Source organism: Macaca fascicularis, chromosome 15 (genome assembly GCF_037993035.2).
Source record: "Macaca fascicularis isolate 582-1 chromosome 15, T2T-MFA8v1.1".
In the NCBI taxonomy this organism is placed as follows: domain Eukaryota; kingdom Metazoa; phylum Chordata; class Mammalia; order Primates; family Cercopithecidae; genus Macaca; species Macaca fascicularis.
Genome location: NC_088389.1, coordinates 21,114,152 through 21,139,112, shown reverse-complemented (window position 1 = coordinate 21,139,112; position 24,961 = coordinate 21,114,152). Strand labels below are relative to the sequence as shown.

General features: G+C 39.6%; 1 protein-coding gene across 19 annotated transcripts in view; it reads left to right on the top strand.

The window, feature by feature from the left end:
* The window catches only part of RABGAP1 (RAB GTPase activating protein 1), a 175,632-nt gene that overhangs the window by 5,238 nt on the left and 145,433 nt on the right, over positions 1 to 24,961 (top strand). For 9 of the 19 annotated variants that reach the window (XM_065530111.1, XM_005580825.3, XM_065530110.1 and 6 more), the window contains exons 1-2: positions 4,700 to 4,773; positions 21,217 to 21,415. In XM_065530111.1, the coding sequence (XP_065386183.1) occupies positions 21,266 to 21,415 (150 nt within the window). In that variant the 5' untranslated portion in view covers positions 4,700 to 4,773; positions 21,217 to 21,265. Of the gene's footprint in view, positions 1 to 4,699; positions 4,774 to 12,050; positions 12,273 to 21,216; positions 21,416 to 24,961 lie in introns of those variants that run through there. The other 10 variants (XM_074016618.1, XM_074016616.1, XM_065530107.1 and 7 more) reach the window with 2 other exon arrangements.

Here is a 24,961-nt window from a genome sequence, read left to right as displayed (position 1 = left end):
ACCAGCTGAACCTCTTTCCAAGGGTTTTAAAGGAATAGCACCTGTTTTGTTTGTTTGCTTTCCCTTTTACCCCATTTATGAGTCAGATATTGAAGGATTAGGATATTCAAAAGCAATCACTTAGGCAGGGGAAAGTAGAAAGCTACTGCATATAACCAGGGAAAGACACAGCTAAGAAAAGACCTAAGAAAACCTTAAGCTTTCACCCGAGGCTGATCCTGATCCTGATCCCCAGCACAGAGACAATTACAAAAGCCCAGCAAACGTGGGGGCAGAAGGAGAATCTTATTTTCAGATTCACCACATTATAAGATTCAAATGTTCAATTTTCAACAACAACAAATGATAAGGATTTAAAATTTAATTTTTTTTAAGTGCCATAATTAAAAAGTCAACGGATGTAACCAGATGGAATTTATGGTTCTGAATTGGATGCTGATTTGGGAATACTGATTGTAGAAAAATTTAAAGGCATGTGGTTGTAGTCCCACTTAATTGGTTGTTACTAGGCAATACAGACCCCATCTCTAGCTGAAAAATAAAATTAAAAAAAAAAATCACAGCCGGATGCGGTGGCTCACGCCTGGAATCCCAGCACTTTAGGAGGCCGAGGCGGGTGGATAACGAGGTCAGGAGATCGAGACCATCCTGGCTAACACGGTGAAACCTCGTCTCTACTAAAAATTACAAAAAATTAGCCAGGCGTGGTGGTGGGTGCCTGTAGTCCCAGCTACTCGGGAGGTTGAGGCAGGAGAATGGCGTGAACCCAGGAGGCGGAGCTTGCAGTGAGCCAAGATCACACCACTGCACTCCAGCCTGGGTGACAGAGCAAGACTCCATCTCAAAAATAGAAAAAAAATCACAGGACATAGAAAGAAACAGGAAAGTATGGTCTATTCAGAAGAATAAAATAAATCAACTCCAACTATTTCCACAGAAGCCAAGATAGATATCTGACTTAATAGACAAAGGCTTTAAAACTATTTTGAAGTAGTTCAAAGAACTAACAGGGCTGGGCGCAGTGGCTCACGCCTGTAATCCCAGCACTTTGGGAGGCCAAGGCAGGCGGATCACCTGAAGTCAGGAGTTTGAGACCAGCCTGGCCAACATGGTGAAACCCTGTCTCTACTAAAATATAAAAATTAGCCAGGCTTGGTGGCGTACCCTTGTAATCTCAGCTTCTCGGGAGGCTGAGACAGGAGAATCGCTTGAACCTGGGAGGCAGAAGTTGCAGTGAGCCAAGTTCATGCCACTGTACTCCAGCCTAGGTGAGAGAGACTCTGTCTCCAAACAAACAAACAAACAGGACTAAAGGAAGACATGAACAAAGTCAGGAGAACAATGTATGAATAAAATTAGACTATCATTAAAGAGAAATAAAAAGGAGCTGAGGTCAGGCGCGATGGCTCATGCTTGTAATCCCAACACTTTGGGAGGCAAAGGCGGGCGGATCATGAGGTCAGGAATTCGAAACCAGCCTGGCCTCCATGGTGAAACCCCATCTCTACTAAAAATACAAGAATTAGCTGGGCATGGTGGCGTGCCTGTGATCCCAGCTACTGGGGAGGCTGAGGCAGGAGAATCACTTGAACCCGGGAGTTGGAGGTTGCAGTGTGTCGAGATTGCGCCACTGTACTCCAGCCTGGGTGACAGAACGAGACTCTCTCTCAAAAAAAAAAAAAAAAAGGAGCTGAAATGAAATTCTGGACCTGAAAGATACAGTAACTAAAATGAAAAATTTACATAGAGGGGTTCAAAAACAGATTTGAAGGAGCCGAAGAAGGAACCAGCAAATTTGAATATATTTCTTTGTTAAATACCCATGGAACCCTGTTCCTTCTTCTTTCCCCCTGCTTCCTTAGCTCAAGCCTTCTTCATCTCAGGCAGCTTCCAAACTATTTTATCAACCTCCTCTTTTCCCTGCTCTAGTTTTACTTAGAGTGATCTTTAAAAAAAACCCAAATCTAATATTGTCACTGTCCTTTAAAATATCCAAGGGCACCCGTGTGTCTATAGAGTGAACTTCAGTTTCCTTATTTTAGCATTCAAGGACCTTCCTATTTTGGCTCCAGCCTACCACATTGCTTTATTTCACACCAGCCCCACATTCCATTCATATACTGTAACCACATTTTCTTGGGTACAAAGTCACTTACTGAAAAAAAGTTAAGCATATTTGGAAACCAAAATTCATTTTCTGTGAATGGGATATCGACATATAGCATTGGTAGGCATTGAAACAGACTATAGTTTATTTTTAAAATGACTTAGATGATAAAAACAACATGTATATCATCACTAATCCAGTGGTCAATATTAGCATAATTCTGTAAGATTCCGTAAATGTTGCATCTATTGTAGATACAATGTTATGTATCTAACATAACATCTAACAGGTTAGATTCATAACATTGTATGTAATATAATGAAACATGAAGTATGACCTGTCACTTGTGAGGTGTACTAGTCTGATATGTTTGACTTGAATCCACTGAGTCTTCAAATATAACTTTCTTGTTCAAGAAATACAAGGCTTGTAGGAACAAGCTCAATGACTTCATGAGGAAGCAACCACTCAGATAAAAACATTTTGCACTTCAAGTGGCCTGATTTCTACAGTGAACAAGAATCTTTTAATTTTTTTTTTTAAGTGCCATAATTAAAAAGTCAAGGGAGGTAACCAGATGGAATTTATGGTCCTGAATTGGATACTGATTTGGGAATACTGGTTGTAGAAAAATATAATTTGGTCAACAGAATATTTGATTGTAGTTAGGTATTGTATGAGAGGAAATTTTCCTGTAATATTACTCATTTAAGAAAGCCAACTGTAAAAATAACTTTAGGTTGACAGAAAATGTGAATGTGATCTAGGAATTAGGTGAGAAGAAAATGTACTGAAATAAGGTAGATATTTTTAATTGAAAAAGGAGATGACTAAAGTGATCTCATTTTGAAAAAAAATACACACACACAGAAGGATATACTCTAAAGTATTAACATTGGCGCTGGGAATGTCATGTTTTTTGTTTTTCATTAAAACATAGAGACAGGGTCTCACTATGTTGCCCAGGCTGGTCTCCAACTCCTAGGCGCAAGCCATTCTCCCACCTCAGCCTCCGAAAGTGTTAAAATTACAGGCATGAGCCTGTAATTAAAAAAAATTTTTTTTAATGCAATGCTTTTTGAAAAAATTTTATTTTAGCTTGTCTCTATTCTCCAAGGCATGTTGTATTGATTGTGTAGTACAATTTTATTTAAAAATGTATGTTAAGATTTACATAAATATTTGGGGTGTACATGAATCAAGAAATACATGAAAGTATGGGCACCAAAACGTTAAAAGTGGTTTTGTTGGGAGTTCAGGGGATTTTACTTTCTCCCTAATACTTTATTCTTTGAATATCTTGAAATGGATATTTTGTAACTATATAAGGAGAAAGGAAGCGAAACTCTTTTTCTGCAGGGGTACAGCCACTTCTGTTGTATTAGACAAATCACAGAGGGATTGCAACAGAACACAGCTTTTTCTTACTGTTTTTTCTCTGGTTGATCGGGATGCATTCATTATCCACCAGAAAACACTGTAGATGACTCATTCACCAGGAAAAGAGCATATGCCAGTTGGAATAAAGAAAGGGGAAGAGTAAGGAAGAGGCTGTAGAATTATTTTATGAATTATCACGTCTTAAGAGCCAGGTGCGGTGGTACATGCCTACATACAGTCCCAGCTACTCAGGAAGCTGAGGTGGTAGGAGAGCTTGCGCCCAGGAGTTCGAGGGTGGAGTGTGATATGATCGTCTGTGAATAGCCACTGCACTGCAGCCTGGACAAGATAGGGTCTCTTTAAAAATAAGACTTAACTAGCACTTTAATAATCATTGTTTTTGTTCCCCACTACATTGTACATTCATTGAGGACAGGGACTTTAAAAACTTCATTATATTGCTGTTGCTGTGTTTCACCTTTGAATGATATTAAAATAAAAATCTCATCTTTGAGTCACAATCTGATATAACCTTGTGCATTTCTGTCCTCTTGTGAGCCTTAAATGCCTTTAGGCAGCTATGCTGTACCAGTGGTTTTAGCACTTGGCAGTTGGAAGTTTTGACTTCTAGACTGGATTCTGGTCTAGACTCATTTTATAAAGCTAAATTACTTTATAAAATGAGAAAAATCGTACCATTCTCACAGATTTGTGGTAAAGCTGAAATGAGATAGCCACATAAAGACCCATCACAGTCCCTGACACACCGTGCGTCCTCAATAAATGCCAAGTGAATTTTATTACGCTGTGAAGTACTGATTTTCAAACAGGACTTGCAGCACATGAAAGATGAGCAGGGGGATTCCTTGCTCAAGCACCAGTACTCTGAGGTTGTACCCTTTGTTCGGCTCAACAGGTACTACCCAGTCCGCTTCTATATTCCCCAGTCCCGGCCGCCTGTCCAACTCCAGATACAGAGCGCAGCCGAAGTCCAGCTCACAGCCTGTGCACTTCGCGCAGGCGCACAGTCCTGAGGCGCGCTGAAAACCCAGGTGGGGCTCGGAAAGAGGAAGCTCCGCCTCGCTTCCCGGTATTGGGCCAATAGGGTCGCTCGTCGTGGTCGCGGACCTATGAGACGGGGCAGGGGGCGGGGCGGAGGGCGGAAGAAGTCGCTCTCACGTGAGTAAGGGGCTGGGGGGGCGGGGAAAGGGCGGCTTGGGAGGCCCAGGCGGTGGAGCCTCCGGGACGGCGAGCGGCGGGCGGCGGAGGAGGAGACGGCGGGTCGGGTAGGGCCGCGTTTCCCCTCCTCCTCCTCCCACTCTCCTACCTACCAACCCCAGGGGTATTTTCGACGGCCCCTGCGGAGAGCCAAGCCGTCTTCTCATCCCGCGGGGTCGGGCCAGTGGAGCTCCGCTCAGCTCCCTCGACGGGCCGAGTTCTGAGGGGAGCCGTGATTGGGGGGAGGGGGAGCTGCGACGGAGGGGAGAGGGCGCATGCGCAGGCTGGGCCGCTCTTGGGAGCCCCTGCCCAAACCGGTTCCCCCTGTCTGGGTGGGTGCCGGTCTTCTGAGTCTTGCGTATTTGGCCCTTCCTCTGGTCCCTCTGCAAAGCTGGTTTGTGTCTTGACTTTAATGTTTTAGGCTTGGTCCTATTTGGGAATCCAGCCGCTCCCCCCCGCCTCAGTTTCTCCCCATTGCCCACTAGGCCAGTATCTGTGTCTTAAGCTACCTTGGGCCTCAGGCTGTCCTGGGCTGCGCCTAAATTTCAAAGATTTGCTAGTTTTCACTGTCGCTTTGCCATCTCAGGTTGGTCTTTCTGTCTCATTTCCCCGTCTGCAATTAAAGTGTCCTTGGCATCCCAGTCTTCTCATCTTGAAGCAGCTACCCCAGTACCTCATCGCTGTGTCCTTTGATTATCCGCACCCTTAACGGTTTTACGTGTTGAACCAAAGAATAACGTCAAGACTTCATGAGTTCGCTGTCCATTGCCTGGTAGTACTTTGGTCTCTACTCTTCTACATCCAGACTGTTTATCATCTGCTCCTGCGTTTCACGCATCTGCATATCTTTGGTTACTCGAGAATTCTTTTTTGGAAACAAATGTCCTAGGAGACCGTGTTGAGTGATCATACTACTAGTGTTCCCGCTACTAGTGCTCCGTTAGTTTTAAATCATGTTCCAACTTGAATTTGAGGCCTTTTGACTTTCGTTGGCTTTTTATCAGGGGAAAAAAACCTGTTAGGGACAGGGTTTCACAATTCCTTTTGTATTTCCGTTCACATGTATTTACAAACATGTGCCTGGAGTAGTAAGTACACAGTGAGTGAGTTTCCAGCTGTTTTTGTTTCGGAAGGGAAAAAAAAAAACAATGGAAGGTGAATGGAATTGTGTTTGTAACATTAAACTGATGTTTGAAAAGTAGTTGGGAAAAAAGCTTAGGTACCAAGGATGGCTCATCCAACATTTTTTTTAAACGAAGGACCTGTTGCCTTAGTTCAAGTTTGTATAAGGTGCTCTTTAATATGTATTGAAGACTTAACTAGAACTTACTTATAAAAACTGAAAATAGGGGCCAGGTGCGGTGGCTCACGCCTGTAATCCAGCATTTTGGGAGGCTGAGGCGGGCGGATCACCAGGTCAGGAGTTCGAGACCAGCCTGTCAAATATGGTGAAATCCCATCTCTACTAAAAATACAAAAATTAGACGGGCGTGGTGACGGGCGCCTGTAGTCCCAGCTAATTGGGAAGCTGAGGCAGGAGAATCGCTTGAACCCGGTAGGAAGAGGTTGCAGTGGGCCGAGATTGGCCACTGCACTCCAGCCTGGGCAACAGAGTGAGACTCGTCTCAAACAAAACAAAACAAAATAGGGAAGAGAAGTCTTTATAAATCTTCCTTTGTAGACCACTTTGTATTAATAAAATTTCAATCCATGATTGATTTGTATATATTGGTAACATTTAAAATTCACATGTAACTTGAATTCAAGATAATAACTCAGATTCATAAAGTTGAAATATTAGTGGCATACAGTGATTCATGCTTGTAATCCCAACACTTTGGGAGTCTGAGGTGGGAGGACCACTTGAGAATTTCCAGACTGCAGTAAGCTATGATGGGTGTTACCTGGGTGACACAGCCAGTTCCCATTAAAAAAAAAAACAAAAACAAAAAACTGAGTTATAGGCATATTGCCAGTTCCCATTTAAAAAAAACAACAACAAAAAAAACTGAGTTATAGTCATGTTGTGGTGCACTTTCTGTCTTTCTTTCTTTCTTTTTTTTTTTTTTTTTTTTTTTTTTTTGAGATGGAGTTTTGCTCTTGTTGCCCAGGCTGGAGCAATCTTGGCTCATTGCAACCTCCGCCTCCCGGGTTCAAGCGATTCTTCTGACTCAGCCTGGGATTACCTCCACCACGCCCAGCTAATTTTTTGTATTTTTAGTAGAGATGGGGTTTCATCGTGTTGGCCAGACTGGTCTTGAACTCCTGACCTCAGGTGATTCACCTGCCTCAGTCTCCCAAAGTGCAGGGATTACAGGCATGAGCCACCGCGCCCGGCCACTCTTTCTTTTAATTGTTTCAGTGTTATAATTCAGTTTACAGTTAACGCATTGACATTAATAGGTATATATTTGTTTGGAAAGTTAACCTGTCAGCTGCGTGCATTTTGGTATTTTTGGCATAGGATTTTGTTTGCAGTTTACAAGTGGTGTAGTAATGTAGTGGGAACAGAGACACCTGTTTCCTACCTTTTCTGCTGCATATTGAGAGAATTGTGTTACGCACTTTATCTACATGAGGGGACATGGTTTTCCGCACAATATATTAACTGAACTTTGTAGCCCAGCTTCTTTTAAATAAGTCTTTTTTTTATTCAGTATATTTCCAGCTAAAGGAAAGCCTCCTTTGGAGGTCTCATTATTTCCCACTAGTTTTAACAAGGAGCCTTTGAATACAGGTTTCAGAAAATAGTTTAAATTGGTGCTACAGTTGAGTATCTTTGTAAAAACACTGGTGTGCTAAGGTTCTGACATAGGCTGCCCATAATGTTATCTTTGTAATTTCAATATAATCAGATATCATTAGCCTTCTCAAGCATGTGGAATAAATGAATACAACACACTTTTTTTTTTTTTTTTTTTTTTTTTTAAGAGATAGGGTCTTGTTCTCTTTCCCAGACTGGAGTGCAGTAATGCTGTCATAGCTCACCTCAACCTTGAACTTCTGGGCACTAGTGATCCTCCTGCTTCAGCCTCCCAAATAGCTAGGACTGCAGGCACCTGCCACCATACCCAGTTAATTTTGCTATTGTTTGTAGAGACTGGGTTTCACTATGTGGCCCAGGCTGTTATCAAACACCTGGCCTCAAGCAGTCCTCCCACCCTGGCCTTGCAAAGTGACAGCGTGACAACACTCTTAAGTAATCTTTTCTTTTTTTCTTTTTGAAACGGAGTCTCACTCTGTCGCCCAGGCTGGAGTGCGGTGGCGTGATCTCAGCTCACTGCAATCTCCCAGGCTAGAGTGCAGTGGCGCAATCTCAGCTCACTGCAATCTCCCAGGCTAGAGTGCAGTGGCGCAATCTCAGCTCACTGCAACCTCCGCCTCCCAGGTTCAAGAGATTCTCGTGCCTCTCAGCTTCCCGAGTAGCTGGGACTATAGGTGCGCGCCACCACACCCAGATAATTTTTTTTTTTTATTTTTAGTAGAGATGGGTTTTCACTATGTTGGCCAGGCTGGTCTCGAACTCCTGACCTCAGGTAATCCACCTGCCTCGGCCTCCCAAAGTGCTGGGATTACAGGAGTAAGCCACCACGCGTGGCCTAAATAATCTTTCTTAGCGAGACGGTACTTCAGGGATCGTTCCTATAGTTTGTTAAATAATCTTTCTTGGAGATAGAACTCAAATATTTAAGAAGTGAATTTAATGTACATAAAGCAGAGTTTAGCATGACATTTTGGTGCTTTGTATGTAGTTGCCTTGTTTTACTGAGTTTCCATAGTTAGATCCCAGCAAAAAAAATTTCAAGGCTCAGGACTTGATGCCCCTAGGTATACCTGAAAAAACACCATATAAACATCACAGCTGTTGCTTTTTTTTTTTTTTTTTTTTTTTTTTTTTAGCATAAACCGGTTATCTGGTCGTCCCTACCACCCTAACCCCTCTCAGTTTTGTGTTGATCCTGAGATCATTATTGTTTAGAAACCTTGTAAATCAGAACAATATTGGATAGACATTTAAGCTTACATTGTAACCATTCACGTTGACCCTAATAGCCTTCTTTCTCTTCATGTGCAAAGACCAAATATGGAAGTGTGCAAGTGTTGAACACATTAGTTTATAGAATTTGGCCTGGAAGTTTCCCTCCTCTTTCCAAATCAACCATAATATTCTGAAGTACTCAGAATTTTTTGAAGATTGTTTTCCATCAGACTTTACCACCTAAATCCCTTTTTCTGATCACTATACAGTAAAATAAAGCCCTAATCCTACTTTTAAGCTCCTGTCTGACATTAAATAGTATGTATTTGTCTGTAAAGTATGAGAAATATATCTTCTTAATTGTATACCTCTCCAAGAATTAATGCATAGTTGTTATGTATTTCCTGTTAAGGTTGTGTCAGCATTTGTGTTATAAACTACTACTACTTGGGTTCTGTAAGTCTTTGTGGAAATAAATTTTTCTCTATACCTAAATCTGGCATTTCTGAAGGTACATTAACAAATGAGTTTCTGTGGTAACTTTAACATAATGTTACTAAGTCAAACCTTAACAACAATTTGACTGTTTTAAAACTTTCTTCCGTTTTCCCTTATTTATACATTTTGGTAACTATAACAAACAACTTACGGTTTATAATTTTGTTTTCCATTTTCTGAGGATGATCTTATATCAGTTAAGGAAATGATATGCAGAATCCTTCTTTGGGAATATATTTTATTTTTTAAGACTAGTAAAGTGTAGTAATGAGAAGGGAGAAAAGAGTAGAACAAGGAGTTTGTTCTGTTACTGACTGAACAATTGAGATAACTCACTACCTTTGGACCAGCTTTGGGAATATATTTTAACAATCATCAAGGATAATAAGAGACAGCATACTGAAAGGCACAGAAAACATGTATCTTCTGCCAAACATTTATGGTTGCCTACATGTATTCCCCTGAAAATCAAACAGGTCATAGAAAACACAAATTATATTACTGCATTTATCTTAGACTTTGATCATCTATTGAATGATTTGCTTGCTTAGTGTTAAATTCATGTAGATTAAAGAGAAGTGAATAATACATTTTAGATCTGAATGTAAACAGATGCATATTCTAACTGGAATAGATTTTTTCTTTTTCTTTTTGTAAATAGCTTACTTAAATAGATTTTCTTTCTTTTTTTTTTTTGAGACGGAGTCTCGCTCTGTCGCCCAGGCTGGAGTGCAGTGGCCGGATCTCAGCTCACTGCAAGCTCCGCCTCCCGCGTTTACGCCATTCTCCTGCCTCAGCCTCCCGAGTAGCTGGGACTACAGGCGCCTGCCACCTCGCCCGGCTAGTTTTTTGTATTTTTTAGTAGAGACGGGGTTTCACCGTGTTAGCCAGGGTGGTCTCGATCTCCTGACCTCGTGATCCGCCCGTCTCGGCCTCCCAAAGTGCTGGGATTACAGGCTTGAGCTACCGCGCCCGGCCAGATTTTCTTAATTGTAGATGAGAAAGAACTATATTGACTAACTTCCTAAAAAGAGGAAAAGTCTTTGGCTAACCCTGCATTGCTTAAAAATACTCATATTTTTACATTTATTAAATGCTAATGTAAATTATACTTTGAAATCTGTTCAGAAAAAGTAAAGAATGATTTTTAAAACCCATACTAGCAAGGTCGGGAATATAATCTGACCTTGTGAAGGAGTCGTACATTAACATTAAGCTAACTTTCCCTGTGTTCCCAGGGAATCCAAACAACAATTTAAATATTTGGTTTCACAGATACTGTGTTGAAATGGCATTAAGCCAGCATATGTAGAGTTCTGGAAAAAATTAAACTGTGTTTCCTGATACATCCACAGGAACATGAGAAAACCATTGGCAAGATTTTATTTTTTCAAGTGTCAACATTATCGCACTCATAATTAACAGAGTTAAATGAATTGTTTTATGCACATTTCATCCCCACTTCTTACCTCTTGTACCTTTCCTTAGAAGTATGAAGTATCAAGATACAGTGGGGAGAGTATGAATTTTGGGGTGAGAAAGTCATGGATATCCCAAGTCTCTGAGAAAGAGAGATTAAGTAGCCTACCCTCAGAAACTCCATTTTAAAATATGGAGCTGCTTATGTCTACCTCATGGAACTGTAATGGAAAACACCTGATATTCACCCCTTTAAAGATCCTACAAAGTTATAATTATTTTGAAACTTACTTTTATTGAAGGGTAAATGTGGTATACATACAATGAAATATTCAGCCTTGAGGGAAATTCTGACACATGCTACAATATTAGTAAACCTTGAAGACATTGTACTAAATGAAATAAACCAGTTACAAAATGATAAATATTATGTAATTCCACTGCTTATATGATGCACCTAGGGCAGTAAATTTCTTAGAGACAGAAAGTAGAATAGTGGTTTTTGGAGGAGGAGGAGAATAGGGAGTTAGTGTTAATGGGCACAGAGTTTCAGTTGGGGAGGAAAGGAAATGTTCTAAGGATAGATGATGGTGATGGTTGCATGACAATGTAAATGTATTTATTGACACAGAATTGTACGCTTCCGTAGCTAAGATGGTAATGTTTGTGTTATTACTTAAACACAATGCAAAAAGATTACAACTTACAAACAGTATTTTTAAAGTCTTATTTTGTTTTATAATTCCCTGTATTTGTTTAATTCATATATCTTTTTTAGTTAATCTAGAACTAAAAGTGATTTAATAGTTTAAAGAAGTAAATTGTCACAGTTATGGTAGGCTCACATTTGCCTAAAAGTGAGTTTTAGATAAGCTAGTTTTTCTTGCCTTTAAGTGCAAGTAGGGACCCAAGATGATTGTTTTGATTCTTTTGGTTTTGGTTTTGGTTTTTTAATCTAACCTGAAATTAATCAGAAAGCTTAAATTATTACGATTCTCTTAGCCCACTAAAATAATTCAAAGACATAACCCTAAAATTCAGAGTCAGAATGAAAACAAAGACATCTATTGTCTGGCAGTTAGTAGTGGTGGAAAGGAATTTATTTTTATAAAGAAGGGATGGTGTTCCATTGAGTTTTGTTAGATTTGTCCCACCCTTTCCAGGGATAGGCTGTGCGAAATTCTTGTGAAAACCAGTGCAGCGAAACAAAGTTCAGAGCCAGGAAAACACACACACACACACACACACACACACACACACACACACACAAGCTGAGACTAAGGCAATGTGATTTTTATAGCTTCTTTGTATCCTGTTTGTTTAATTTTAAAGAGCTACAAACCCACAGGAATTATCCTGCTACAGCATCTTTCAGACTTGATTCTTTTGCTACATCCTGTCTTTTTCTTTTTCTAAACAGAGAGTAAACTTACCAGATTTGTGTTTTAGAAGGGTACAACTGGGAACAGCATAGAGGATGGATTGGAATGGGGAGAGGATGGAGATAGCAACATCAGGAAGGAGAGAGATGCAATCCAGAAAAGGACAGAGACACCTAGATACCTGGGTTTGGATCAAGTTCCACAATTTTCTCTGTGGACTTAAGTGAGTTACTCAGCCTGGCCAAGCCTCAGTTTGTCTGTCATATGAAGTTAATACCCATCTGGCAAGGTTAGTGTGAAGATTAGTAATAATGCATGTAAAATTTGTTCGTACCATGTTGGGCATATAATTGACACTCAAGAAGTAATAAGTATTGTTTTCTCTTTAGATTTAGCAAGGTGATTTAGTCATCTTGCTTAAGATTCCCTATAGCTCTACCCATTTCTTCACTGGTTGAGCAAAAAAAAAAGATGGGGATTAGGAGGGAAGTGGTTAGTAGTGTTTGGTCCAAAGGGAACCCAAGGTATATTTTTTGTGACTGTGTTGTTAACTGTTTTTTGGTCATGACAGTTGGGGATTTGATGAAGAGTCATTCAGGTACACTCAAGGTAGCTTTTTTTTTTTTTTTAGCCTGTTCATTTTAGTCTTCATGTCCACATCCCTAATACATGCATGTAGAGTAGCATGTTTGTTTCTTTTCCTCGTATTACTTAGACCCTACTAGTTAAACAGCAATGAAGTATATTCAACCAAATTTATTGAACACTGCCTGTAAGTAAGGATATGAAATTAATATGAGTAAAACATAAGACCCCCGTTCACAAGTAGTTCAGGGGGACTATTTGTGCCCATTATACTCCCAGCATTTGACATGGTGGTTTATACTCAGTAATTGCTTCTGGAATGAATGGATTGATCAATATTGTGGAGTGGAAAACAAGCGTTGGGCCAGGCACAGTGGCTCATGCCTGTAATCCAGCACTTTGGGAGGACGAGGCAGGTGGATTATTTGAGATCAGGAATTCAAGACCAGCTTGGTCAACATGGTGAAACCTCGTCTACTAAAAATACAAAAATTACAGCCAGCGCGGTGGCTCATGCCTGTAATCCCAGCACTTTGGGAGACCGAGGCGGGTGGATCCCCTGAAGTTAGGAGTTCAAGACCAGCCTGGCCCGACATAGTGAAACCCCATCTGTGCGAAAAATATAAAAATTAGCCAGGCTTGGTGGCGCGCGCCTGAAGTCCCAGCTACTTGGGAGCCTAGGCAGGAGAATCACTTGAACCCGGGAGGTGGAGGTTACAGCGAGCTGAGATCACACTATTGCACTACAGCCTGGGCAACAAGAGCGAAACTCCATCTCAAAAACAACAACAACAAAACAAAAGCAAAAATTAGCTGGGCGTGGTGGTGTGTGCCTGTAATCCCAGCTATTCAGGAGACTGAGGCAGGAGAATCGCTTGAACCCTGGAGGCAGAGGTTACAGTGAGCCAAGATCATACCACTGCATCCAGCCTGGGTGACAAGGCAAGACTCTGTCTCAAAAAAAAAAAGAAAAAAAGTGTTGATATTACTTTACTGTGTAGTAAATGCTGTAATTCTGTGATAGAACTAAAAAACAAAAAGCCTGAGGAGCCCTAGGAGAAAATAATGAACATTGCAGAAGGGAAAGGGGGAGGTTGAATACTTGATTGTATTATTAGGTTGCTGTTGGTGGAGAACGGCTGATTGGGGAAACAAAAACACATTCCCAGCTGAGCAAGCAGCATAGGAAAAGGCTTGAGAGCATTAAAATGCATGACGTATTTGTGTATATAGTATGGTGTGACAGAAGAAGATAAGACTAGAATGGAAATTGGCTCCAGATTTTGAAGAACTAAATAATATAAGGATTTAGGATTTTATTGTATTTTCAGTCAGAAGCAATAAATAGTTTTGAGGAAGGGGGAGGGATGGGATATATGATCAGATCTGAGTTTTAGAAATTAACTTTGGGGGCTAAATAATCAATAACTAGAGAGAGTCTAGAATGAAAGATGTTTGTTATAGTGAGGTTGAAAGAGAATAAAATACAAGTCAATGACATGAGGGATGGTGAAGAAGGAATAGATTTGGGATATATTTTAGAACTAAAATCCATTATTCCAAGGGAGGGTAAGAAAAGGAGGAGTCAAGATTTGTTTTGGTTTGGTTTCTTGTGCTTTTTTTTCCTTTCTTTTTTCTTTTTTTGATGTTATTTTCAATCTGTGGCTGTTAACCAGGACAGAGAACCCAGGATAGAGAATCTAGGAAGAAGAATCTCCTGACACCTGGGGGTTAAATGATTTAGTTTTGGATGCAAGGAATTGGTTTTGAGATGACCATAGGACACATATAGTAGAGCCCTGCTGTGTATTCTTATAACACCCTTTACACACCTCTTATTATAACAAGCGCTATACTTACCTGTTTACTAGTCTGTTTTCCCTAGCACCGTAGGCCTGTCAAAGGTAAGGAGTATCTTTTATTCCTCACCATAACACTATACCTGGTGTCTGGCACATAGCAGATTCTTTGATACTGAATAGAAGAAAAAGAAAATATAACACAAATACCCATGTGAAATTCAAGAGAAAAGATAGTGCTAGAGTATTATCAGCATACAATAGAAAGCTGTACCCATGTTAGCTAATGAGATAGCCAGGGAAAAGAGGACGATGATGTAATTTTAAAAACAGAAGAAAAGGAACCTAAATGAGAACTAAGAAAAGATAGAGGTAGGAAATGGATGCAAAAGGATAAGAGTTTCAGAATAAGAAAATGGCCAGCATTTTCATTTACTTCAGCAGGTGGAAGTAAGATAAGAACTGAAATAGTTATTTGGGTTGTGAAATTTTGTAGTGTTGATGGTTTTTAAGAGGTTCAGTGATAGTGAGAAGTAAGGGGGTGGTATTTTTGAGAGGGGCTCAATAGAACAGTGGGGAGTTCCATTGAAGTGGTAGAGGTGGAGGCATTAATACTACTGTTTCAAGAAGAAAATCTCAAGAAAACCAAAGAAATAAAGGTTAACCAAGCTTTGGACGAGGCACTAGCACATTTTGTCTCAAGTGTGTCAGGTTCAATTATTAGTACCACCCATACCTCTTATTAAGCTAGGTAGGTCACTTACTGGGAGGTGGTTTTGCCTCTGCTAATTGCACATTAGCAAACCCATGCCACTGCATGTCACTGTTTGTTACTTCTCAGATGTTAGTTAACTAGACACAATATAAATATCTGATAGTACTCTGTCTCAAAAGAAAAAGTTCAAGTTTTTAAAAAAGTAAACACTGATTTTTGAAGAACTGACTGCTTTTGAAGGACTTTTAAAAGAGGTTTTATCATGGTCAGTTCTTTCCATTTCACTCCATTAACCACAGTGCTTAAGAGGAGATTGAGAATGAATGTGAATTTTTTTGTTTTTGTTTTTGAGACAGGGTCTCACTCAGTCACTTAGGCTGGAGTGCAGTGGCTCCATCATAGTTCACTGCAGCCTAGAACCCCTGGCTCAAGCAGTCCTCTGGCTCAGCCTCCCAAGTAGCTGGCACTACAGGCACACACCACCTCACTTGACTAATTTTTAAATATCTTATTTTAGAGATGGGATCTAACTATATTGCCCAGGCTGGTCTTGAAATCCTAGTCTCAAGCGACCCTCCCACCTCAGCCTCCCAAGTTTTTGGGATAACAGACATGAGCCACTGCTCCTGGCTAAATGTGAATCTTTATTTAGCAATGTTGAGATGCATTTTATACTGGGGTACATAATTGAGCATAAAATTGGCACTTACAGCACAGAGCAGGCAAAAAGTTCATAGAGTTTTGGTATATGATACTAATTTACAATAAAAATCTTTAGTGATCTTTAATGTCTCTGTAAGAATAAAAGTAGTGAGAGTAGATATAATGAAAATAAAGCATAATTGAACTTTTAGGTGTGATGGAGGTGGCTGTATAGGTGTACATAATTGTCTATCACCTTAAGTGACTTGACTTTTTTGAAAGAGAGGTAAGTCTGGGTACAGTGGCTTATGCCTGTGATCCCAGCACTTTGGATGGCTGAGAACTCTTTTTTTTTTTTTTTTTGAGACGGAGTCTCGCTCTGTCACCCAGGCTGGAGTGCAGTGGCTGGATCTCGGCTCACTGCAAGCTCCGCCTCCCAGGTTCACGCCATTCTCCTGCCTCAGCCTCCCGAGTAGCTGGGACTACAGGCGCCCACCACCTCGCCCGGCTAGCTTTTTGTATTTTTTAGTAGAGACGGGGTTTCACCGTGTTAGCCAGGATGTTCTCAATCTCCTGACCTCGTGATCCACCCGTCTCGGCCTCCCAAAGTGCTGGGATTACAGGCTTGAGCCACCGCGCCCGGCCAAGAATTTTTTTTAAAATTTTATTATTATTATTATTATTATTATTTTGAGACAGTCTCACTCTGTTGCCCAGGCTGGAGTGCAGTGGCATGACCTCGGCTCACTGCAAGCTCCGCCTCCCGGGTTCATGCAATTCTCCTGCCTCAGCCTCCCAAGTAGCTGGGACTACAGGCGCCCGCCACCATAGTTGTCTAATTTTTTCTTTTTTTGTAGAGACAGGGTTTCACCATGTTAGCCAGAATGGTCTCGATCTCCTGACCTCGTGATCTGCCCGCCTCAGCCTCCTAGAGTGCTGGGATTACAGGTGTGAGCCACTGCGCCCAGCTGAGAAATTTTTAAAAAAGATTAGCTAGGTGTGGTGGCACACACTTGTGGTCCTAGCTACTCAGGAGGCGGAGGTAGGAGGATCGAGGCTGCAGTGAGCTATGATCACACTACCACATTCCAGCCTGGGCGACACAGCAAGAACCTGTCTCAAAAATACAAGCATCCTTGAACTTGCATCCACCAACCTGCGCTGTTGGTAATTGGACTTGTTACAAGGATCTGGGCTCATCACTTCTTTAAAAGAAGAAGACAAACTGAATGCCTACGTACCAAATACCAGGCAATATGTATCTTATTGCAAATGGGATAATAATCCTTATTCTATCTATCTTATAGAATTGTTAGGATGATAAAATGAGATAAAAATGTGTACATTTTATTCCTTTCTGTGATATATAAAGGATTTTTATTCAAAGTGCTATTTTGCTTTTATTTAGATATTAACAACTTAGAATGTGAAATTAGGAAATTAATTTATTTTTTTCCTCAGTAATGTGTTTCCCAACTAACAACCAAATTAATTCATACAGGCACTATAGACATAAGCCAAGAAGTAGAGATAGTATGAAGTATTTTAATTTGGATTACTTAAATCAGTTAATAACTTAAATTTTTTTGAATTTGAAGTTAGTTTTTGAAAAGCTATAACTATTGGGTGCTTATAATGTTTTTTGTGTATTGTTAAATGTTTTATGTATAGTCCTTAGTAATTTGTACACTAGCTCTATGAGATCGATAGTATAACATCACCTCTATGGAAACTGAGGCTTGGTGTGACAGGCTTATACTATTAGTAGTAGAACCAGTATTTTTTTTTTTTTTTTTTTTGAGACGGAGTCTTGCTCTGTTGCCAGGCTGGAGTGGAGTGGCACGATCTTGGCTCACTGCAAGCTCCGCCTCCCGAGTTCAGGCAATTCTCCTTACTCAGCCTCCCGAGTAGCTGGGACTACAGGCGTGTGCCACCATGCCCAGCTAAGTTTTATATTTTTAGTACAGACGGGGTTTCACTATGTTGGCCAGGACGGTCTCAATCTCTTGACCTCGTGATCCACCCGCCTCGGCCTCCCAAAGTGCTGGGGTTACAGGCATGAGCCACTGTGCCTGCCCAGAACCAGTATTTTAACTTAGGTTTTTCTTAACTCATAATTGTAGGTTTTTCTTAATTCATAATTGTGTGCTTCAGCATCACAAATACAACCTCTGTTCTTTTTGTCAATTTATAAAAGGTGGGCTTACTTTCTCCTTGGGTGGCTCTGGCTCTTTTCCATCTTTATTTGCTATTTATCCTACTTCTTTAACAAATAGTTGAGCACCTGCTATGTGCCAGGCATTATTACAGGTGCCAGGGATCCAACACTTAATCAGACACAAAAATCCCTGCCCTCATGAACCTTAGGTTCTAGTTTACAATATACTTAAATTACTAAAATACATGTCAAGCGGTTATAGGTGCTATGGAGAAGTGAAGTGGCAGTGCAGGGTGTTGGAGGGAGGAATTTTGATACTTTATTGTCAATGGGAATTAGAATTAAAGTTTGAAGGATGAAGAATTAGAGTAGGGGACTTCTTATGGTAACTGATGTGAGTAGGGATTAAAAAGAAATCCCTTACGGTCTTGAGACAGAAGTTGTGAATCTCTAGAATTTGCCAGAAGTGCAGCAAGTTCTGGGGTACTTCTTCATTATGGAGGCCAGGGAATGGGTGGTTTTATCTAAGTTTGTGGAGCTGATGGACTGCTCCCTTTTCACTTCTGTCCATGGAGGCCAGAGAAAAGGAATCTTATTGTATAATTTTTCCTGTACTACTTAGTGTTTTGATAAACCTCATTCCTGCTGAGTGATTCAGTTACTTTCAGTTGCCAAAACAAATAATAAAGTATTTTATAAAGTGTATTTTCCTATCACCTTCTCAAGGAAAGTAGGTGGAACTTTGAGCTTGCCAAATCTCAGTTCTTTAGTGTAATTACCAAAGTACATTGCTTTTAAGTCCAGAGTAGTGGTATACAAAGTTGTTAGTGTCTCTGAGACCAGAGCTTTAGACCACTTTCCCAGGCCCTCTGCCATCCAACTGTTAATCACATTATAAAAGATGGATAAAAGACTTAATTGATTGAGCATGAAAACTTAAAGTACAAATTTTGAAAAAAAGATAAAGACTCCTTTACCCAATACTGAGTGTTTTGGGACAAGACCCAAATTTGTGGCATTAGAAAGGCTTCATAATCTAATGGAAAGAGTATAGCCTTTGGAGTCAGATAACTGGGTTTAATTTTTGACTTTGACTCTAACCACATTACATTGAACAAGTTACACCATCTCTCTAAGACTTAATTTCCTCATTTGTGAAATAGAGATGTGACAAATTAAAAGGCACCATTAAGAAACAACATAATAGATACTGTAGAAAAATCAAATGTAAAATGCTGTAGGAACAGATATAAGGGAAACAGTTCATTTGATTCTGGGTGGGAATGGGCAAGTGGACTGAGAAGACTACTAAAAGAGGGAGATTTTACATCATGAGTGATGAGTTGGAGTTGATTAAGTTCAGAAGTGAGGAAACCACTTCAGGAAGATAATCCTGTAAGGGCAAATATCTAAAGGAATAAAGTATATATCCTTAGCTAAGGTCTAAGTTAGTCCCTCTCCCAACATGTTCCCATAATTTTCTTTACCCTAAATCAGTACTTATTAAGTACGATTTGCCTCTGCTCTCTACTAAAGTATAAACTTTGGGGCAAGGATCTATTTTCTTTTGTTTACCGTAGCTTGCTCTTTATACATTAACCACTCAATAAGTATTCATTGAATGAATTAAGTAAAACATTTTTCTTTGAATTTTTCAAAAGTACAATTTGAAATGTTTTTGAATGCCATGCTATGTATTTAGATTTGGTCTTATGAAATGCAGATGTGTAATAGCTGTTAAGCAGGGGAATTAGTTTAAATAAAAGGCAACAGAGAGTCCAGGGTTCTAGCCTTAGCTGTGCCATTAACTGGTTAAATGACCTTTTCTCGGGGTTGCCATTTCTTTATCTAACAGTATTGATTTGTAAGGTTTTTTTTTTTTTCCTTCTTTTTACCTTGCCATCAATTTGATTTTAGATTTCTAAGTTTTCTTCCAACTATAGTACTCAGGGATTGTGTAGTTTCTCCTGCCAGGTGTTTATATGTGGACCTTTTAGGGGAAAATTGTGTTTGACATATGGTGTATGCTCCATAAATATATAGTCAATGATCAAAAATCCAAAGCATAAATAAGGACTTCCCAGTCAGAAAATTAAACAGATTTTTAGAACCTTACATCTCTGGGGTACTAGATGAACGTGGAGCCACAGCTGCTTTTGTTAGTTAAATCTCTGAGTGTAACATTATATTGTTTTGTTGATGTTTTGACAACCAAATGAAACATTGCCACAAAGTTTGCAGAACTAGGTTTAAAAATGATGGTGAGTTTAAGTTTTATTCCAAGAGTCAATAAATAATTGAATGAATTTTCTTAAGTGACACTTCTTTATACTTTTTGCTAGGAATTTTTGGTATAAAACTCTTATTTGGGTAATGTTCATATTGAGCTGAGTTCTAAGAAACTGGTGTGGGAAGATGCAGTTTTTAATGAACTTCTCATTTCTTGCTTTGTAAGGTATTTCCCAGCTCTAGAATTTATGCTAAAATTTAACTGCCTTGAATTTTTTTCCGTTGGGCGTAAATATGAAATTTGGCCTTTTAAAACCATGTTAGTATTTTAAACTTATGTATCAATAATTCTAGGAAAACCTTATTGTACCCTCACAATAACTAAGTGCTTTCCTTTTCATTTACATTTACAACTTTAAAAATTAAAGGGTAGAAAGCAGAAGGCTAGACTGGGCGCGGTGGCTCATGCCTGTAATCTCAGCTTTTTGGGAGGCTGAGGCGGGCGGATCATGAGGTCAGGAGATCGAGACCATCCTGGCTAACACGTTGAAACCCCGTCTCTACTAAAAATACCAAAAAAAAATTAGCTGGGCATGGTGGCGGGTGCCTGTAGTCCCAGCTACTCAGGAGGCTGAGACAAGAGAATGGCATGAACCTGGGAGGCGGAGCTTGCAATGAGTTGAGATCGCACCGCTGCATTCCAGCCTGGGTGACAAAGCAAGACTCCGTCTCAAAAAAAAAAAAAAAAAAAAGAAAAGAAAACAGAAGGCTAATACTTATATCTTTTTGGAGGCTAAGACTTGAATTGCAACTTAGCCCAAAGAAATCACTGTAAGTAGTTAGGGTTATCCTGAAGGGAATATGTTTTATTTATTTTTTTGAAGTCGGAAATATCTCTGCCTTGAATAGCATGAAATTCCTTTTTTATCTGGAATAAAAAAAAAAAAAAAAACAAAAAAACCCTAAGCTATAAGTAGTGAAAGTCTTAGAAAAGTATTTTTGAAGCATTTAAAAAGAATGCAGTATATGTTGTGTAAGAAGTAGAGTGTAATTGAATATCTGGCAGACATTCTATCTGAGTATCTTTATGGTTTTTGTTTTCCAGGCATTAAAAAATATTTAATCATTCATGTGTTGAGACTCATTCTTGAGTTATGGATGACAAGGCTTCTGTTGGAAAAATCAGTGTCTCTTCAGACTCAGTATCTACTCTTAATAGTGAAGATTTTGTCTTGGTTTCCAGGCAAGGAGATGAGACACCATCTACAAATAATGGAAGTGATGATGAGAAAACAGGACTCAAGGTAAAACTTCGTAACCTAAGTTTGTTTTGCTTAGCATTTCTAAGCCCATTGCAAAACTTGGCCTTAACAGAAAATGGATATGGGAGGAAAGTGAGAACATGGAAGTAATATACTGCTTTTTCTTTAATGTTAAAGAATTTTATTTGAACTTAGTGAGAAGTTTATATTTGATTAAAGATTTTCACTCTAATTAGCTTTTCCTAAATTTTTCAATAGCCCTAAATGTCAAAACTAGTGGTTATAGTATAAATATTTGTCATTTTAATATTGTTTTCACTTTTCTGTTGAACTACAAGTATTTGTTTTGTTTGGTCCTGGTTTACCTAATGTAAGGGCACTGGCAGGTCAAAGATGCTATTTACGAAAATCCGTTTTAGGATTATTGAAACAACTTTAAATACCTGGCCATTTTTGTTTATAATTCCTCAGCCACTATTACTTCTTTTCCAATGCCCTATTATTGTTCTACTCTTTATTGATATAAATAAAAACAGATTATCTGTTAAAGTTGTCATTTACACTATAAGTAGCTTTAAAAATGTATTAACTCCTGTTAACATCTTTTCATGCAACCGATGTTTACTCAGTGGTGACTATGTGCCAATTATTGTTCTAAATACTGGAGGTATAGTGGTGAACAACACAGGCAAAGCTCCCTGCCTTTCTAGAGCTTTAATTCTAATGGGGGAAATAGACTGTAAGCAAATAAGAAAATAAATATATCAAGTAAATTTTGGTGCTGTGAAGAATAACAAAACAGGATATGTGGATAAAGAGTGAACAACATTATGATTGTTCCTTGACTTTTAAAAAGTTTTGTCAAAATGAGAACACTTGGACACAGGGTGGGGAACATCATACACCTGGGCCTGTCATGGGGTGGAGGGAAGGGGGAGGGATAGCATTAGGAGAAATACCTAATGTAAATGATGAGTTAATGGGTGCAGCACACCAACATGGCACATGTATACATATGTAACAAACCTGCACGTCGTGAATATGTACCCTAGAACCTAAGGTATAATAAAAAAAATTTTGTCAAAATTTTGAAAACTTACCAGGTGTTGTGGCTCACACCTGTAATTTGGGAGGCCTTGGCAAGCGGATCACTTGAGCCCAGGAGTTGGAGACCAGTCTGGGGAACATGGCAAAACCCCATTTCTACAAAAGTTTAAAAAATTAACCAGGCGTAGTGGCACATACCTTTGGTCCCCACTACTCAGGAGGCTTAAGTGGGAGGATCGATTGAGGCCAGGAAGTGGAGGCTGCAGTGAACCATGATCACACCACTGCACTTCAGCTTGGGTGACAGAGTGAGATCCTGTCTCAAAAAAGAAAACAACCCTTACTCTTACTCATAAATGTATAGAGGAATAAATAAAAAACAGTAAAACTTAAAAAAATTCATAAGAGTGAATGACAGGTGCTGTTTTAGAGAAGGTCTTGAGATGACATTTGAGGTGAGGCCCAAATGAAGTGAGGAAGAAGGCCATGGAAAAATCTGGGAAAAGAGCTTTCCAGTGGGAGCGGCAAACAGACCATGAGGAGAACCACCCTTGCTAGGACGGGGGTTAGAGCAGAGTGAACAAAGTAAAAAGCAGTAAAGGATGAGATCCATTAGTGGGCATGGGCTGGATTGTGTAGAACCCTGTGGAGCTTAGTAGGAACTGTGGGGCTTTGTAAAAAAAAAAAAAAAAAAAAAAAAAAAAAAGAGTGGAAATGTTGGAAAGTTTTGAATGGAATCATGATCTAATTTATATTTTTAAAAGCTCACTGGTTAAGAGGGACTTGTAGGATGACAGCATGTTCTTTCTACTCCCCAGCAGAACTGGTGACAATTACGAAAATAAAACATTTAAGGTCTCTGAAAGTATTTTAAAGGAAATACAGCAAATGAAAAAACATTTATTCAAGAAAATTTACTAAAATTTGGTCAGAGCAGCAAGAACCTGTTATTGGTAACAAGACCTGCCCTTTCCTTACCCTATCCCAGCTGAGACAGTTGGTAACTCCTCTCCATATTGGTGCAGTGAAGAAGACAAGAATCCCTGTCCCCCCACCGACTCCCATTCTGGGCTATCTTCCAGAGCAGGAGCAAGATATCAGTATTTCTCATCCTGCTTCCCCATGCCTGTTTCTGGCCAAGTGTGACTTAGAGTTGGGGGCCTCGTTTTTCTGCCCAGCTCCTTGCTCCCGGGACAGAGGCTTTACTTTGGGCAGAGCAACTAACCCTGGGGTGTCAGTGAGACAGTGTGTTATTGTCTCTACTTCCAGCTCCAAAGCCGTGTCTCAGAGATTTTACCTACAGGGAAAAGTTGGCCTTAAAGCAGCCTTCTTAAAGGAATAGGCTTCATTCACGACAGAGTGTAGAAAAGTTTAAGCCTAAGGTTACTCTAAAAAAAATAGTGGAGGTTGTGGTGAAAGGTAATTGGGGAAGATTGGTAGGTTGATTGGACATTTAGACTTGACTATAGACATCCTAGTTTGCCTGAGGAAACTAGGGAAAAACACACCTGGGAGGAGATCACCAAGGAACTTTCACTTGACCTCTGGAACTTTCACTTCAAAGTTACCCAAGTTTGATTGACTTAGACTATGAAGCAGTTTATACCGTAGTGCATTGTTGAAATCATTACAGCAGTCAGACAGCAATTAGTGTAATTTAACAAGCTAGATGTGGTCAGAGAAGCCAAGAGTCAGCGAGAGCCCTGCCCAAACCACTCTCATCCCAAGGTTACAGTGAGCAATCTCAAGTCTGAGCTCCCTGAGGAGCAACACCAGAGGCTTAACACTGGGGGTAGGACAATGGAATCTGCAAAAATCAACTAGCCAGTCACCCAATAAAGAAGCATAAACAATAACAAATCTTGCAGTGGGGAGGCCAGTACTCAGCATTGGTACTGTGTATTATCTCAAGTATCTAGTTTCTATCCGAAAATTATAAGACATTCAGAGAAACAAGAAAATGGGACCCAGACATCCCATTAAAAAAGCAAGCAGCAGTTACTACCTGTGAGAGTGACTGGTTGGATTTAGCACAGAGCTTTCAAGGTAGCCGTTATTAATATATTCAGCAAACTAAAGGAAATCATGGTTAAAGAAATTAAGGCGTGATGATAGTTTCACATGAAATAGAGAATATTAATAAAGAGAAATCATTTTAAAAAGAACTAAATGGAAATTCTGGAAAGGAAAATCACAGTAACTGAAATGTAAAACTCACTTGTGGGGCACAACAGTACATTTCAACTGGCAAAAGAAAGAGTTAATGAACTTGACGATAGATTAATAGAAATTACTCAAAGAACATGAAGAAAAACAATGTAGAAAAAAACAGGCTCAGAAAAATATGGGAAGCTGTTAAGTGTGCCAACATGCTTGTAATAGGAGTATCAAAAGGAGAGGAGAAAGAGAAATGACTAGAAAAAAATTTTAAGTAATAATATCCAAAAATATCCCAAATTTATTTAAAAACAATAATTTATACAAAATACAAAAAACAATAATTATATAATATAATATATGTGAAGTTCAGTGAACTCCACA